The sequence below is a fragment of the Phalacrocorax aristotelis genome, chromosome 22, assembly GCF_949628215.1.
Source record: "Phalacrocorax aristotelis chromosome 22, bGulAri2.1, whole genome shotgun sequence".
NCBI classification, from domain to species: Eukaryota; Metazoa; Chordata; class Aves; order Suliformes; family Phalacrocoracidae; genus Phalacrocorax; species Phalacrocorax aristotelis.
This window is the reverse complement of record NC_134297.1, coordinates 4,328,482-4,345,132: the sequence shown is the minus strand read 5'-3', so window position 1 is coordinate 4,345,132 and position 16,651 is coordinate 4,328,482. Positions and strand designations below refer to the sequence as shown.

The 16,651-nt window shown below is 45.7% G+C and overlaps 1 protein-coding gene across 1 annotated transcript; it reads right to left on the bottom strand.

Annotated features, from left to right (window-relative positions):
• Positions 1-477: 477 nt before the first annotated feature.
• CRTAM (cytotoxic and regulatory T cell molecule) lies at positions 478-15,635 on the bottom strand. Its single transcript, XM_075116317.1, has 13 exons — positions 15,549-15,635; positions 12,162-12,308; positions 9,421-9,573; positions 9,078-9,209; positions 5,926-6,096; positions 5,314-5,385; positions 5,116-5,181; positions 4,777-4,884; positions 3,989-4,060; positions 3,376-3,480; positions 2,822-2,968; positions 2,367-2,450; positions 478-1,625 (listed from the first exon to the last, which is right to left on the bottom strand). Exons 1-13 carry the CDS (start codon positions 15,595-15,597, stop codon positions 1,495-1,497), a joined length of 1,437 nt encoding a protein of 478 aa, XP_074972418.1. The 5' UTR covers positions 15,598-15,635; the 3' UTR covers positions 478-1,494.
• Between the last annotated feature and the right edge of the window lie 1,016 nt (positions 15,636-16,651).

Genomic DNA, 16,651 nt, shown 5'->3' with positions numbered 1-16,651 from the left:
CCTCTCGGTGAGCAGCCTCCGCAGCGCGCCCGCGAGGCCTCGCCGGTACCCCCGCCCCAGAGCCTCTCCCCGGCCTGCAAGGAGGCCTTCACCCCCTCAGGGAAGCCTGCGCCCCCCCGCCCCAAGCCCCCTTCCCCTCACCCCAAGCCCCCTTCCCCTCACCCCGGCTCTGCCCCCAGGCCTCCTCCTCAGCCCCGCCCTCGCACCGCCCCGTCGCCATGGCTACGCCGGCGGACGCCGCGCCTACCAAGCGGCGGGGGGAGCGCGTCCGTGTGCTGCACCCCCCCCCCCCCCCTCGCGGAACCGTGGTAGAGCCCGGGCCGGGCCTGCGGAGCGGCGCCGCTTCGCACCTAAGGATAAAGTTATTCCCAGCAGTCACGTGACGGGCTTTGATGTAATGCTAAATTCTTCAGCATTTTTCTTACATCTAGCGAAAAATGGTCACCTCTAACGAGAAAAATTAATGCAGCTTTCTGTTGCAATGTAAATTTCCTTTATTTTCCGCATTCAGATCTATCTTTCTGCACCAGAAAAGCTTGCCGGTGATGGCATCACGAGGCTCTGCAGACATAATCCCAGAATCCCAGGCTGGAAGGGACCTCAGGGATCATCTAGTCCAACCTTTCTAGGAAGAGCACAGCCTAGACAAGATGGCCCAGCACCCTGTCCAGCTGATTCTTGAAGGTGATGCCTCGAGGGTTCTCCTAGCTGGCAGGCGAGCGGCTCTGTCCCTGCTTTGGGGGGTGCCATGGGTACCACTGCCCTTCCGCTTCGCCTTTGGCAGCCCCTCGTTTGAAGGCATCCCTGTTCCCAGTGACACCCCTGGCAGCTCACGCGACGTGGCAGCTGTAACTCCCAAACGCTTTGGTGTCGGAGCCCCTCGCAGACCGGCGCTGATGCAGCCGTGCACAGCAGAGAGTGATGTTATTGTTGTGCAGGTGAGAAACGGAGGCTGAAGCCCTAGCAAGGGGGACAACCCCTTTTTTTGTGCGCGCCTTGGACACGGTGTTTTTTTTCTTGGCTAAATACAGCTGGACGTCCAGTTCTGGGGTCAGAATGAAGTAAGACATGTCCCGGCTGGGTTGCACCTCCCAGGGTTTCCCACTCAGTCCCATGCTTGCAGAGGAGGTGGCCGAAGCATTACATGAAAACCCTCATGCCCTGCGGTCCTTGGGCCTAATTGCACATTCCCTTGCCAGGACTCTAACTGCTGATAGGACCTGAGGTGGGGTCGATGAACTCTATTTCTGGGAGTGGTTAATTAAATCCTCTGAGGATTACAGGTAAATCGGAGTGTTCATTGCTAACAGGTTCTAGGAGCACCAGTCCCATATACCTGTCCCACTGTTTACGGAAAAGCAGTCTAAATTGGCTTTTGGATTGAGGGTAGCTGTTTGTACTTCTGCTCCCTGAAATCATATTGACATCTGAATGCTGTAATATAAATATCAGGAAAGAGTGGTGTTCCTGCACATTGTACAGATTTGCACATCGCTATACATCCGTTTCCCGTCCACATCCAAAGAGTTTCTCACTTATTGCAATGCTTTTGTCTCTTGGGGTCTTCTGTGCTGTTTCCACATATCCTTCTGTTACGTATTGCACATTGGACTTCTGACTGACAGCTGAAAGATAAACACACATTTATTACTAATGTTGTAAAGGGAGGGGGTGTACCTGCATTGTTTAAGTGTTTTTTATTTAAAAATATTTGAAAAAGAAGGAAAGTGTAAAAACAATTTTGACAATAATTACAAGCCATTCTCTCTTTTAATGCAGTTTGGGTGCTGCAATAAACTCATGTTGAAAGACGCTGGCAAAGTTCCCTCATTTTTGCCATGTGGGCTTATTCACCTGCTGAAAGCTGCCTTTCTTTAGACAAAAGTCCAAGCATGGAGCAGAAATATCTCAGCTGAGGAGGCTGAAAGACCTGCCTCCATCTGTAGTCACTGGCAGAGGACAGGAGTGATGAAGCACTGATGTTTTGTTGGTGGTGAAATCAGATAAGAGCCACTCAGGACAGTTTAACAGTAGTAGCATTCCTGGTACATACCATGCATACTGTTTTTAATAGTGTTTTAGTAGATTATATTTAGAATTTAGATAAACCCATTTTGATTATCCAGTCTAACCTATCAAATAAAAAGCAATGGTTTTAATTTTGTACGGTTCTGCATCACTCTTGCTGAAGCTATAATATCTGTGGTGGACCTCCGGGTATGAAAGGTTTAGGTTTAGAATATCCAGGTTTAAAACATGCAATTTGCAAATATCGCTGTATAGTAAGATTGACTGCAATCTGCTCTGGCTGTGGTCAGCAGCAATGTTCTAAGAGGAATTAGTTTATATTGGTTAAAGCTTTTTACCGTGTCCATTCTTCTCGTGGCCCGGACTGTCTTCATTACATTTGGATTTATAACTCTCCAGCGTCTGCTCTGAAACATCAGTTTCTGTGCAGAAAAAAATATAATTCAGATGAGCTTTCTCCATGACTCTTCCTCACTCTCTGCCTTGCATATAAAAATCCTGAGAAACTAGTTAAAAAAGGGGGGTTCAATCATCCTGGCCATCTAGGAGATATGCTTAAGACAACAATTTTGTTGGTTTTTGTGGCACCTTGTGACAGTTGAAGCGTGGCTGTCAGTTACAGGGACTTTTCAATAGTTGTTTGCAACTAGTGACAGTCACTGTCTATGGGAGAAGGACATTTAATCGGTGGCTGGAGGAGCCGTGTCTTGTCTCTGCTTAACAGGCTCCTCAGCTCTCCAGCCCCTCTGCACAAAGCAGCGTCAGCAGTTGCTCAGACAGGCCCATCACTCACCTCTCTTCCACACTGCATGAGCTTTTTTCAGCTTCCTCATAAAAAGCAGGACAATGATGAGCAGCACGAAAATCAGAGCAGCCACCAAGATTGGCAGCAAGAGATTATTCTCCTTCTTTCTGATGTCTTCAGGTTTCAGCTTTTGCTCTGTGAAAGAGGCAGGTGAATGTTTGTGTTGTTAAATAGCTTCCTGTGAGTCTCTGGTAGTTAAGACAGGAACGATATATCCTGGACCAGGCCAGAAGAACATGGTGGGAGAGCATAAGTCACCTTATTGGACTTAAGTTTAGGACATGAGGTCAAATTTTTTCTTCTTGTATGAGCAAGAAAAACTGATTGAAATTAGCAGTCTTGTGCACAATGAACAGTAAAATGTAGCTTTTTTCTAGATGATAAAAATGGTTGTGTTTCTGTGGTCTCCCCCCAGGACTGCAAGGCAGCATTACCCTAGTGAACTGACAAAAGGTTTAGAGGTGAAAACGTGGTCAGAGAGAACCAGCTTGGTGAAAGAAAGCTCATTGCATCTTTGGAAGCTGTCATTAAAGAGTTCGTACCGAAGGTGACGATGGAAATCACAGTTACATTTTCACTTGGTAGTGGGGCTTCTGTTCTGGGAAGTTCCTCTTCTGTGACATTGCCACTGAATGCTGTTTCAGTCCCTGGAGGAATGGAAAGGAGAATAGCATTTCTCTGATGGGCAAAAGGACCCTTAAGAAATGTGTATTTTCCCAGCAGCTTTGAAGTCCAGGGCACCTGGTTCTGCAGCAGAAAGGGGTTTCTGGAGCCCATGACTTAAAGCTCTGTGCTCACTTCCTTAATGCTGTATTTCATTTTAATCTAAAGACCACCTAAGCTTTATGAACATAAAATCCTCAGTCTCTTACACATTGTTGAATTCAATGGTTCCCATTCACAGCCAAATTAAAACAAAGCTGAGCTTTGACTGTTCGGTCATTTTTGGCTCTCCTTGTCCATCAGTTTTGCTTTGCTTACTTGCAAAACTAGGAATGAGCATGTATCCTTTTCTTTAAAGCAGCTATTTCTTTTGGTAGTCATATCCCTGACCATTCTTTTACTGTCTTCCACAGCTCACAGCAGTGCAATCACTCAGTGTGCGAATCCCCGTCCTTTGCCACCCCACCCATGTCTGATGAGGCAAGGTCATACCGTTGGGGACATGGTAACCCGAGGAACCAGCCAATTCTTCCTTTCCTGCAGCAGCTGGCATTACTTCGGACCCTGCGCAAACAGAGGTGAGCTGTGACATTCTTGCACACACAGACAATAGAACTTTGTATAATCAACAGTGATTTGTAAAACTAAAATGATAATGTGTGCTGTGTCTACCAAAACTTTACATTCGTAAGAGATTTTCTTCCTTATCAGATATGTAATCGCACCTAGTGAAAGTCCTGTTAGAAGATTCAAGCTTTCAATGTATGTTTGTCAACATATGTAGGAACTGTTTATCAGGAGGAAGCCATTCTGTGACATTTGTAATCACTGATGTAATCGCAGCCAATAGATTTTTCACTGCAGGCGTGTGTGCCCACCTTGGTGGGTTTTGGCCAACGGATTTGGGCAGTGGAACTCCTAATTCTTCTGTAAACAGGTCCTGAGTTCAATAACTGCAACCTGCAGACCGCTATATGCACAGATAATCGTTGTCGCACAGTGCCACCTAGTGCAACCGTCCAGAGAGGTCCCAGCCTGGGCTCATGGCGTGCTGCGACACTGGCCCATCTGGCTGCTGCTGCTGCTAATGCTGATGTTGTTGTTCATCTCACGAGAGAGACTTTGTCTGCCTTCATGGCTGTAGAATTGAGGGCTCCCTGCACAAGCAAGAAATGTTGTGTTTTGTGTTACGCGCTTGTTTGTAACAGGGAATGTCACGCTGTTCTCGCTAGCATTTCTGTCCTGGTTTGGTAAATTCATGTAGCCAAGACCAAACTTACAAGTAGATGTGACATCTGATTGGAGGTTTTGCTGGGTTGGTGTTGATGTTGAGCTGGTGACTACTGGATCCTCTGGTACTGCAGAAGGGACGGTTGGTTCTTCGGATCCTAAAGAAACCCCCCCCAAACACAAGACAAAAATCAGAAGACACACTTAGCCATTGAACTAATCCTTGTAAACCAAAACCTGCCCTGTGTGGTCCATGCTCCAGACTGTTTGGGTGGTCTATCTGACCAGTGGTTAGAATTACAGTCCTACCCTCCCACCTTCAGCACCCCTGTCTTCTGAGTATATTTAACACTATGAAATGAGGAAAAAACCAAAAGTGAAACCCTTACCAGTATGCTGTGGGTAGCTTGGAGCGGAGGCTGTGCTGCTGTGCAGATCTGACACTGCTGCAGTCACTGGGGGAAAAAACCGAAGTGGTTCTGAGGGCTGTGCAAAATGCCCCTCAGTGCTGATAGCAACTGGAGATAGATGCTGTGTTTATCTGACCTGTGCATCAGTTGCAAAGAAGCCACCCAGTTAATGCCTACCTGTAGATTGCTCATTCTCAGAGACACGTGTCTCCACCTCTAGTGCAGCTGGTGGAGGATTTGGTTTTGTTGCTGAAAAAAACCCAATAACAGTACAACTTTCAGAACAGTTTATAAGCACTTGTTGACTTAAGAATAATTAGATCCATACTAGAGAAGGGTAAAGAGGCGGAAGGCAAACTGAGAATTATTAGACAAGGAGCTTCAGTGCAGATTTACAATATTTACACCCTGCTGGCTTTCCAGGTGGATGTGCCTAATACACAGAAGGTAGGGGAAGCTCACAGCTTCCTGAGAATATAAACTCTGAGTTATCTTTAAAGCTTTAGGAAAAAAATCACCTGAATTCTAGCAGCAGCACTGGGGAACTGACCTGCCTGGGCTGCTGCGGCTTAATGTTTAATGAATTTTAAAGTAGTTAAGAAGTAAGAAAAAGCCCCAAAATCTTAGTTTAGAGTTCTTCCTTTGCCCCAGGTAGCCCTCTCATTTAAAAATAGATTCCACACAGGGGGGCAGTAGACTATGGGCTCAGCTTTGCATAAGTATCCGCATAGCTTTCACCACTTCAGAGTGGTAAAACAGGATAGCCTCTGCTGAAGGAGCCTGCAGTACCTGTCCTAGGGAGGTCCTCAAACCGGAACGACTCCATCAGCTTCTCTCCTCCTAAAGCTTGGTGGCGCACGATGCAGCTGGCTGTTGAATTGGGCCCATAGGCGAGGATTGTCAGCGTGCTGGTTGTGGTCCATTTCTTCCCATCAGCTTCTAGCTTGTGCTTAGTGTCACCTGTACACCCATTGGAAGAAAACATTTAAGTGCTTTCTAGTCAAGAGCAATTTAATGAAAAACCTTCCAGGCGCAATCTGCATTACTTTGCTGTGCTAAAGCAGTACCTGATTACTGTGCACAAGCGGCTTATTGTGTAAATGGATTACACAGGAGCCCAAAGGCAGCAAGGTCATGTTTTCTTCCTTGGCAGTTGTTTAAGTGCAGACCTCGCTGCACCTCCTGCGCTCAACCCAAAGCCTTTGCTCGGTTTCATGACTTAAGCTGGGAAATTCCCCTGCAGCACCCTGCAGGACCATGGCAAAATGTCCAAATGCCCACTGGAACTTTTGATCCTTGCTGAACTGATGTGCTTATTTATTGACACACAATAAAGGGCGGGCAGTGAGGAGCCTCAGGGCAAGGACCTGCCCTTCTGCAGCACCACCAAGACCTAAAAAAGTTCTTGTGCTGCTATGTGATATCCAAGGGCATTGATTTTGTGTCTTAGTAGCTGTGGATTTGTCACCCCAAACATAAAAAGATGTTGTTAAATTTGTATTGATGTGCAATACTTAAATTTGTAATAAATAAACATCGGTACAACTCTATTAAATCCTGTACAAGTCCTCCATCATCCCTACAATGCAGGTTTGACTCGTCTCCTTTTGCAGCTGGGGGAAGTTAAACACAGATTAATTGCCTTGCCATCACGAATTAGAGAAAGCCATGCAACTTGTCCGATTCCTCTAGGTAATACTGACTTCTACTCATTTATACGCTATGGAAAAATAAAGATGTATTTCATGTGACACAAAGAGAGCTGTTTGAATAGCTCTGGTGGAGAGGGAGGTTTTTTCAGATGTTTACCTTAAATGCCCACAGTTGCACAATAATTTCTACTGTCTGTTTATAATGTAGAGGTTCTCTGGAAACAAACTGATGCTTTCTTTTGATCTGTTACCCTTGGTAACACCCTTGTCTCTTAAGGGAAAGAAATTCCTTGTTTCCAAATTAGCCTTTACAGATAACTTGCTGTATCGCATAGAACAGTATTTCTCAACCCTCTTTTCCATCCCCAGCAGGGTCACATAAGAGCTCAAAATGATTTCAAAGTGGTTTTGCTAGGCAGGAAATAATCTTTGTCAGCACCAGCTCCATAATTACACCTGGTTCACCCGTGCTGAGCCCTGGTGGAACTGAGGTGCCGCCAGTAATTAGGATGTATTAGGTATTTTATAATTAGTATAAATATTTGCAGTAAGTGATTAAAGCTGAGAAGGGGGGGGGGGGAAGTGTTACTCAGTTACCTGCAAAAAAAAAGAAATGGCACATGCAGAAAGTTTGACAAACACTGAATTAGGACAGTTATTTTTTCTTTCAAACATTTTGTGTCTGCCACAAGCAAGCCACCTCTTCATGCAAATATTCCTTCCTCTGCAAACCAGCCACAGCTGAAACCAAGCAAACAGACCCAGCACAGGCTCTGCGGTGCTTAACTGTGTTCCCAGGTGCCTGTGGGGTGTGAGGTGGATGGTCAGGTATTTGCCCCTGGTATGGCTTGCTCTAATGGCTGACTGGGTTAGTGCTACGAGAGTAAGGAGGAGATAAAGGTAAGCATAGGTTTTTGTTAAAATAAGTATGGTTGGCTTTATGTCTTGTGGGAGGTGTTTAGTGTCTGTGTTGTCATGTTACAAGTAATATATCAGGCGAGAATTGAGGTTGTTTCAAGTGTAAGGAAACCCCTGTTTTCAGAAGTACACTGGGGAAAAACGTGTATAAAAACTTAGAGGTGATGTATTGCTTCCTTGAGCTCTGGATACGTGCACAGGCAGTGTTGCCCCAAGCCCTTACAGACACCTGCAGCCCAGCTCTTCCCAAAGACATGCGGGATTTTAGAATCTGCTTTTCCAAGACCCATGCGCTGCTCTAGAGTGACTTTCCCCCTGCAATTGTAAAGAGCCCTCCACCCTGGCTTTCATGTGGCTCGCGTACCAGCTATGCCACTTCCCCTGAGTGCAGTCCCTTTAAGCGCAGGGCTCTAAGCGGTTGCATTAATGCCTGTGTATCTGGCAGCCTGGAGTTCTTGCTTTAGTTTTGATTTCTAGCTATATCCAGGCCAGCACACTTCTCTTTTGCTTTCTAGAGCTCTTCCTTAAAAAAAGCCACCTTGGGGGTGGGGAAGATTACAGGCTGAGCTTTGAATGAGTTGCCTGATGATACGAAATACAAGTAACAGCTTGTTAATACCTGAACGAAAATACATTTGCATCTATAGGTATCTTCTCACACCTTGATACTGATGTGTATTTTGTCTCTACCATGCTACAGTTACAGCTAACAAGGTAGTTATTTTTGGAACATGGCCTTCAAAGCAGCTATTTATATAGCTAAACTAAGCTATGTGGTGGCTCTGTTCCTCCTCGCGTGTGTCCACCCAGACGCGTGCAGACCTCTCACTGGGGAGAGCCTCACGGGGTGGTGTGGCCTGTGTTTCCTGAGCTCTCTTCTTGCTTCTGCAAGCGAGCTGCCTGGCTCTGAACAGATTAATGAGAGAAAAAGGCTCTGGGGTGCGTACGAGCTGCTCAGCGAAGTTGTGGAAAATCTGTCCATTGGTCACGACGTGGAAACAGTTATAATGGATTTGTTAACTGACTTGATATTCGGGCTTTGAAAATTGTGCCTCCAGAGTTTTGGTTTCATTTCATTTCAGTGGAATTTCACTCGGGACTCTCAAGGGGTTTTGGTGTCAAGTGCTGTTGTCCTGCAGTGAACGTGAGCAAAGCAGATGAGCCCTCTCCCTTGCCCAAATACTGGAATTTAGTGCTGACTTTGCTCCAAACCAGCACCACGGGGGCCAAATTGTACTAAATGGGTGCGCATGAGTGGCAGTCCTGGCTGATGTGTTGCAGAAGGTGTTTCACCTTCCAGTATTTTTAAATGTGTCCAAGGCTGATAAGAAGAAATTGTTAGTACTCAATCCCTGGTCCTTTAGCACTTACCAGGGAGCTCTATCCCATTGTCCAACAGCCAGGTAATCTGGGGCTGTGGTTTACATCCTTGGGTATAGCAAGACAGTGTAATGCTTCTTTCTGTGTCTCTGGATGCTTCCAGTACTGGATTGGAAGGAGCAGCTGCAGCAAGAAGATTTAGAATCAGTTATAGTAGCTCTTCCTACATAGTTTTATGAGTGGCTGCATATACACATTATCTGGGGGGACTGACCTCAGACCAGGATTATCTTGCCTTAAGCACTGTACAGTTGCATGTGGAAATGCAGGTCTGGAGTTGAGGCGCTAGCCTTGTTGTTCTGCTCCTCTGAGCAAAGCAGGTGAAGGAACTTACCTAATACCTCAACAGTCGTCGTCTTGCTTTTGAGTGGTTTGCTGTAGTAGAAGCATTTGTATACGCCTTCATCATGCACTGTTATGTTAGGCAGTTGGATGGATAATTCATCCTTTGAATAATGGATAAGCTTGTACCTCTGATCTCTCAAAGCTGTAAAGAAAACAAAACCCCACATGCTATGCGTATTGGTACATAAGAGGAAGACAGATAATCAAAGCAGTAATGAATGAGGATAGTTTTCTTTCCTGCATTTTTTTAAATTCATCAACACTTGACGTAAGGGAGCATTCCTGGCTGGTGCTGTGCAAGTACAGAAGCAGCAGTAAACTGAAGAAGGGGATGTGTGCTGCTAGCAGGGAAGGCGTCATGGCCTCCCTTGCTTTTATTTTCAGGGGGTCTTACTCCTGTGTTCCCAGGTATTATAGCAGTTTGGGTTTTTTAAGTATCTAGATGGATAAACATAAGCAAACATTGGGGTGTGAGCACACGATGTGGTCAGAAAAGTAATATGATCTTTGACTATAGAGCATAGATGCATGAACTGAGGACCTTTCCCTTCCCCATTCCCCAAGCCTTTATTTGGCCTTGAAAAAATCACTTCTCCTCTTTGGGTGTATTTTGTGATATATAAATGAACACTATGGTCAGCACACACACCTCTTTATTGACTGGTTTGCTTCTCTTATCGTTGTCTAATTACCTTGATTTTAATGAGACCATTTCATAGGCTACCTGTACTCTGCTGTATGGTCCCCTTTCTCTCTCTCGACTTTTTAGTCTTTGCTCCATTCCTCCTGCTGGTTGACCCATGGGAGTCCTCAGGGTCTGGGCAGTAAGTCACATGAACTTTTCCCACAGTTGCAGCACAGAAAGTGTAACTTTCTGCCCTTAAATTGAACTGAAACTGGGGATGTGTGTCAGTCATTAGGAAGAAAAAGACCTCCAAAACTGTAATTTTATTTTCTATTTTTTTAGCTAAGGTCTTGGAAAAGCACAGAGTTGGGAGAAAATCACAGCAGTACTGTAATTTATGGAAGTTATTAAATATTAAAGGCTTTTGAAATCAACACAATGTAAGACTTGTAGCTGGCTTGTCATATTTTTAGCTACAATGAGACTGGAGGGAACTGATTCACGAAGTGGTTTGTTAGAGAAGCAATGTGACAGAGATTCACAGCAGTGATTCGGAATAAAAAAGAAAATGTCCGTGTATAATGTAAAGCTTGGTTTCTCTCTAAATGAGGACTATTTTCTGCAGTGTTGTAAAAGGAAAAAAAGTCAGTGTGTCTGACTTATCAAGGATCCAAATGCTTTGCAGAGTCTACTCCTTCTGGGTGTTATGTCATGCATTCTTACTGAATTGTGGAATGTGATTAAAGGCAGATACTGTTCCGCTCACTCAGGTGAGTCTGCTCCTACAGATACCAGTGGATGTGTTCTTTCCCTAACCCTATTAAATTGCTGTGTCAACTTAGCAAAAATTTAAGCATCAAAAGGGCTAGAGCCATTAAAAGATGGAGATGCCATAGAGAACTCACCTAAATGAAGGGAACCTTGCTACAGTCATATACCTCTACAGCGTAAAATACTGAGAACGTACATATATGTCAAAAATAGAGATAACTGATGGAGAGGGGCCTTGCAGTTCTTGGGTGTGACTGGACTAATAGACTGCAACAGGACAGAGGTACCCCTGCCATAGCATGCAGTGGTTTTTGGAAGCCTGGATGTCAAAGCAGCGGAGAGCACATAGCAATAGCCCTGCTTCCCATATTGATTAGCTGTTGGTAGCTCAGCACTGAGGTTTTTTGGATCCCATTTGAAGCTAATGGTTCATATGCATTACACTGAGAGTATTGAACGTGGGATCCTGGATTCCACAGGAAACAGTTCCTAATGTATACATGTGTGAGTCATTTAAAATTACTAACGAACACTTCTCCCGCTTGCTCCTGTTACTGAGTAAATAGGAGCAACAGTTACTCATGACCTTTTCCATTTAGGAATATTGGCAATACTTGCGGGAAATATTAGTAGGCTGGTTTGATGCCGGTGGCAAGACCTGGTGGCTGGGATTCGCAGAGCTCCTGAGAAGGACACTCGCTTTCTGTGCAGTTTCAATGGCAGATGGGTACCCAGTGTCATTTGGATAAGTCTCAGTCGCTATTATCATTAAAGCGTAATGGCTTTAACGAGCAGGGATGCTGAGTAGGTACTGTGCAAATGGGGAGGGCTAAGGCTGTCCTCATCTTGCAGAGCTGTCAAATTCGGACCAACAGGAGAAGCAATAAGGACAGAGAGACATGAGGTGTACAGGGTGGAAGCGAACACAATAAGTGTAACTTTGGCTTTGTCAGCACATATTAGGAATCGCTGCTTGTTTTCTAGAAATTTCCTCCTGATGTGCTACATCAAACTCCCTGATGAGCAGAAGAGTACCCAGGGCTTTCAGGCACACCCACTCCTGTCTCTCTTTTAAGGCAAGAGTGGGGTTTTGTACTAATCTCTTGGTGCTGGTGATAACTGCGGTTCAGTGCTAAAAGCTCTAGTGCCTGACCACTCTTGTGGGGGTTTCCATTTCATCAGCTTCCTGCCAGAAAGGAGCTGAAAGTAAAACCATCGTGAGCGGCTGGGTAGCAGATGAGTCAGACTGACCACAGGTCGGAGCTGGGAAAGCTCACTTCTGAGTGACCCGCCAGCCCCACATGGAAAGTTCTGCATTCAGTTTTCACACTTACCCCGCTGGTCGTTCAGAAACAGTGTAAACCCCCGAGGGTTTAACCACCCCCAGGCAGAATTGCCGTCACTGCTGAGGGTGCAGCGGAGATTTAGGTCCTCTCCTTCCTTTAGGGTTACGGTTGCACTGCCAGCTCCTGGAAAATCCACTGCCCAAGGCAAGGGGAAAAAACAAGTGTTAAAACCTGACATAAAGCGACCATGTTTTGTACACAGTAACGTGTCAACTTTCCTTCTTTTCAAGGGTGTAAAGGTTTTTCTACATTAGGAAACTTGCCAGTGTGATTGTACTGATAATAAATAAATGACAGTTATCAGATGGGTCATCACAGTCGCTAGGTTAGACTTGTACCAAAGGTTTGTGATCTTCACCTGCCAGCACAACCAGATTTAGTTATTGGATGTTATTCCATACAAGCCATTGAAGAATTGATAGCAGACCCTTCTAATGTATGTCCTCCCTGTATGTTACCCCAAACATTAGTTTTCATTATTCCATGTTCCATTCTGGAGCTGTTGAACCTGATTGAGCAGCGAATGATCTGCACCCCTGAAAAATGAAGCTTTTAAATTTGGAGAGTATAATGCTGCAGCTGCTTTGAACTGGCTCGAAACTTCTTTCACAGGCAGGCTCTGCAAACCTGGCCTGGCGCACAGGTTACTAAAATGAAATTTCATTCTCTGTCTTCCCAGTTCATTTTACAGACGGGCAGTAAAGTGCATTTTTCTCTCCAGACATTCTAAAATATAGAATACAATTTGTGAAAATATTTGGTGACCTGGAATGAATTGCCTTCTCCAGAAAAATCGTGCCCTGGAGAAATTGCTAAGAGCAGTGCCTGGGTCAGAGTTAAGTAAATAGGCAGTAAGAGGGTTTTATTTTTCATTCCTGTTTTTTGTGTTTTGATTTTATTTTCCAGGAGGCTGTCTGCTGCAAGTTCCTACTGCATGTATGAGTACTGCAGTTTGGGGCAATCAGTCTTTCTGGGCTTCAGCAAAGCTTTTCATTTTCTTAGCTTCATTTCTGGTCTGTTTTAAAATGTTTTTATCATAGGGCATTCTTGCTGGACTTGATCTTTTACCACTAAAATCAGAGGAAGGACTTGTGTCCCTGTAAGAGAGTAGTTTCCCATGGGGATCTGTTGCCATGCCTCAGCCTTGAGTTGAGCACACATGACATTTCCTGGGCGAGAGGTGGCACGAAAAATGGTCAGTTATGTAGCTTGGGGCTTCACAAATAGCAAATACACCATGGAGCTTTTATCTTTCTTTACTACCTAATGTCTGGAGTCCACCAGCTATTTCCTTGTAATATCTCAATATTTTTACTTCCAAATTTGTAAGTATGGTGTATGCTGCTATAGCTAAGAAGAAAGTGCAATACAGATCTGCTGTCTATCCTTACTGCACATTGCCAGGAGACACCACAGGCCAGGTTTGACCGAATCGCTGTGCACCAGCGAAGTCCTGTTGAACTTAGAGTGGCCGTAACCGATTTACCATCGCATACGGCACATCAATGAATTCAGCTGATGTTTCCTCATGATTCTGCCTCAGTTTCCTATCGTTAGCATCTCAGCAGGTTTCTCAGGGCTTGTGCCATGGGGGGGTCATTTGCAGAGGATCAGTAGAAAAGGAAAACCTCCTTGCATGGAAGACCTGCACCAGGAGGTGCATGTTAAGGCAGCAGAGAGGGATTCGTCTGTGGTTTTCCACAGGGCCCTTTTGTGTTTTTTTCATAGTGACAGTTTCCTGTTGCTAACAGCAGTGTGGGGTCTTTCAAGTCACACCTTTTGAGGTGAGAACAGCAAGACTGAGCAACAAAAGGTGGGGGTGTTCTTTGCTTTTCTAAAACAGAGAAAATTATCCCCCAGAACACAGCATATATGTAATTTCCATGAGAGGCCATGGCTTCATTCAGACAATGACTCACAGGTCAAATTTCCATCCTTGTGTAGGGGGCAGTTTGACATGGCTTGTGGTCTTCAAGCCGCTGTAGCCCACCACAGCACAGCCACTGGGACATGGCAGAGGCTCCTGTGCCAGCTCCAGAGGACAGAGGTTCTTATACCGTGTGGATACCAGCTGCCCCAGCTACCTGGAAAAATTAGCCTGGCATCAAGTACAGTGATATATCCACCTTCTTGGCAAGAAAGGGCAACAATTTATTGCCAGAAATTGCAGGATGCACCTGAGCAGAATGGTTCATGCCTCTGGTTGCTATTATTTTAGCCATCAGAAAGTGCACAGAGAATGTGTTGTGGTGATAGACACTCAATGCATCATTTCAGAGTTATCTTTAACACTGTAGCCCATAGAGACATCCTGTTCAATGACTTATTTTTGACCTGTGGCTGCCAGCCTGCAGGTGGGAGTCTGGATTAATTCTGATGGCCAAGAGCGGCTAGCAGTTGTCAGCGGGTACAAATTCATGCGGGAGTCTGGCAATATTGGGCGAAGAGGGGTTGTACGCTCGGAGTGGAGGCTTCTGATTTGGAGCAAGTCTAGGGGCACTGCAAGTGCTAGTTCAGCTAGAATAAAACTGACAGCTCCTTAAGGCCTAGCTTCTGTTAAACACAATCAATGGTAATAAAATATCCTAAGCATATGGCATTACAGAATCCTTTGTTGCTGTTTGGACACTGAGATTCGATGTGGCCTCTGTTAACACCACCTTTGTGTGTGAGAGTATTAGCAAAGTGTCAGCAATAGCACAACTGTGGTTTCTGCCCCACCGTTTGTTAAGAAGGGAGCGGGGCTATTGCATTGGCCAGCACCAGGCTGTGCGTGCATTCCTCCTGCAAAGGTCAGGAGTGAAGCCTGCAAACATCTTGAGCTGTAGATACCTGTCTTGCTGCTTTCCTTACTTAAATCTTTTCCCTATTTGACATGGTCAAATATGAATCTCTCACGTTCTTTTGTGTATAAAAGACAGGAGATTAGCAAAGTAGGTATAAGCTACATCCTCTAGTATTTTTCATTTTCAGAAGCACTTTGCATTGCTTTCTAAATTACTCTGACTTCTTCTATTAGCTTCTTTTAACGCAACACATGAACAGAGGCATACACAGATATCCAAGCTATGAAGAGTAAGCAGTGATCCACTGTCCAAATGTAAGGGACAATCTTTCGATTTCCCAATGCTTTGCCCTCAGGCATGCCACCAGCTGCTAGGAGGTGAGTCAGTCTCATTGATAAGGGGTTTAAGAGTCAGCTGGAATTCGGCAGCAGTGCGCTTTGGAAATTGGGTGACAGCACAGCATTGTCAACAACAGACCAACAGTAGCAAAGCTGCCTTGCGCGTGGTGTGCTGAAACGCTGGAAATCAAGTTCTCCAAGCTAGACTGCATGCAAAGGGGAGATTGTGTAAGACAATGCATATCGCTTACCTTGCACCATGAACAGAGCCGCGATGTGTAGCACACCGGTGAAAGTCATGTTGTGGTGTGGGCGCAGGCGGTCTGTGCTCACTTCCTCTGTCTGCTGGGGCTGCCGTGCAGTCGGTCCCTTTTCAGCACAAGGGGGGAAGCAGATTTACCATGACTTCATCACTGCCAGGGTCTTTGCCTCCTTTCCTTCTCTCTGCTGTTCCACTCTCTTCTGCCCCCGTCTCACGTTTCGCATGTGTCGGCGACTGCTGAGAAATCAGTGACCTCATGGGTCGTTAAAATGGAACTGGTGGGCGACAGGACTGGGGGCACTTCACCTTGCACCCCCTCCATCTCTGCCTGGCTCAGCGTCTGTGCTGGGGAGAGAGGGAGAGACGTACGCGGGGGAAGCAGGTAAAGGTTAAGAGAATCGTGGGCCTGGGGTAATCCCACTGGAGACCCTTGCTGCAGTGATCCTCCAGGTGCACTCGGTAGGATTTAATTCCCCAAGATGGGGAGGCACTCAGGAGGGCAGAGCATATTTGGTGGACACTGCTCTGGTGCAGTAAGTGGCAGGGTCGCATAAATCCCTGGAAAAATAGTCTTGTGTCACTCTGCGTCTTGTACTGCCGCATGCGCAGGAGGCTCGCATTGCTCCGCTTGCGCGGATCTTGGCAAAACAAATCACGAGGGAAAGGTAATTCACTGTGTGTGGTTTGTAGCTCTCTGGGGATTGAAGAAAATTGGTAAAGTGGCTGTGAAAGGTTCGCTGAGCACCAAAGCACGGGGCAGGGTGGTGACTGCATCAAGGAGGTCCCAGAGGACCAGTGGCAGAATCTGGGTTTCCCACGTCCCCTTGCAGGCCTGATTATTTCAGGAGCAGTCTGGGGCGTAGCAAAGCTTTTTGTGCCTCCTGGGTGCCTGGTGTCAGTAACGTCACAAGATATATCCAAGCCTGTTGTAGGCAGAGCCTCTTTTCGTGATGTAGCCGTGTGTGCTGACTTCCAAAAAGGCTTTGGCAGATCCTCTTCTGGCACTTCTTTGCAACTGCCCAACATTTAGTGCAAATGGCTAATACTGTCAAAATGAGCTGACTTTAATAAGATAAGAAATATGGTTTAAAA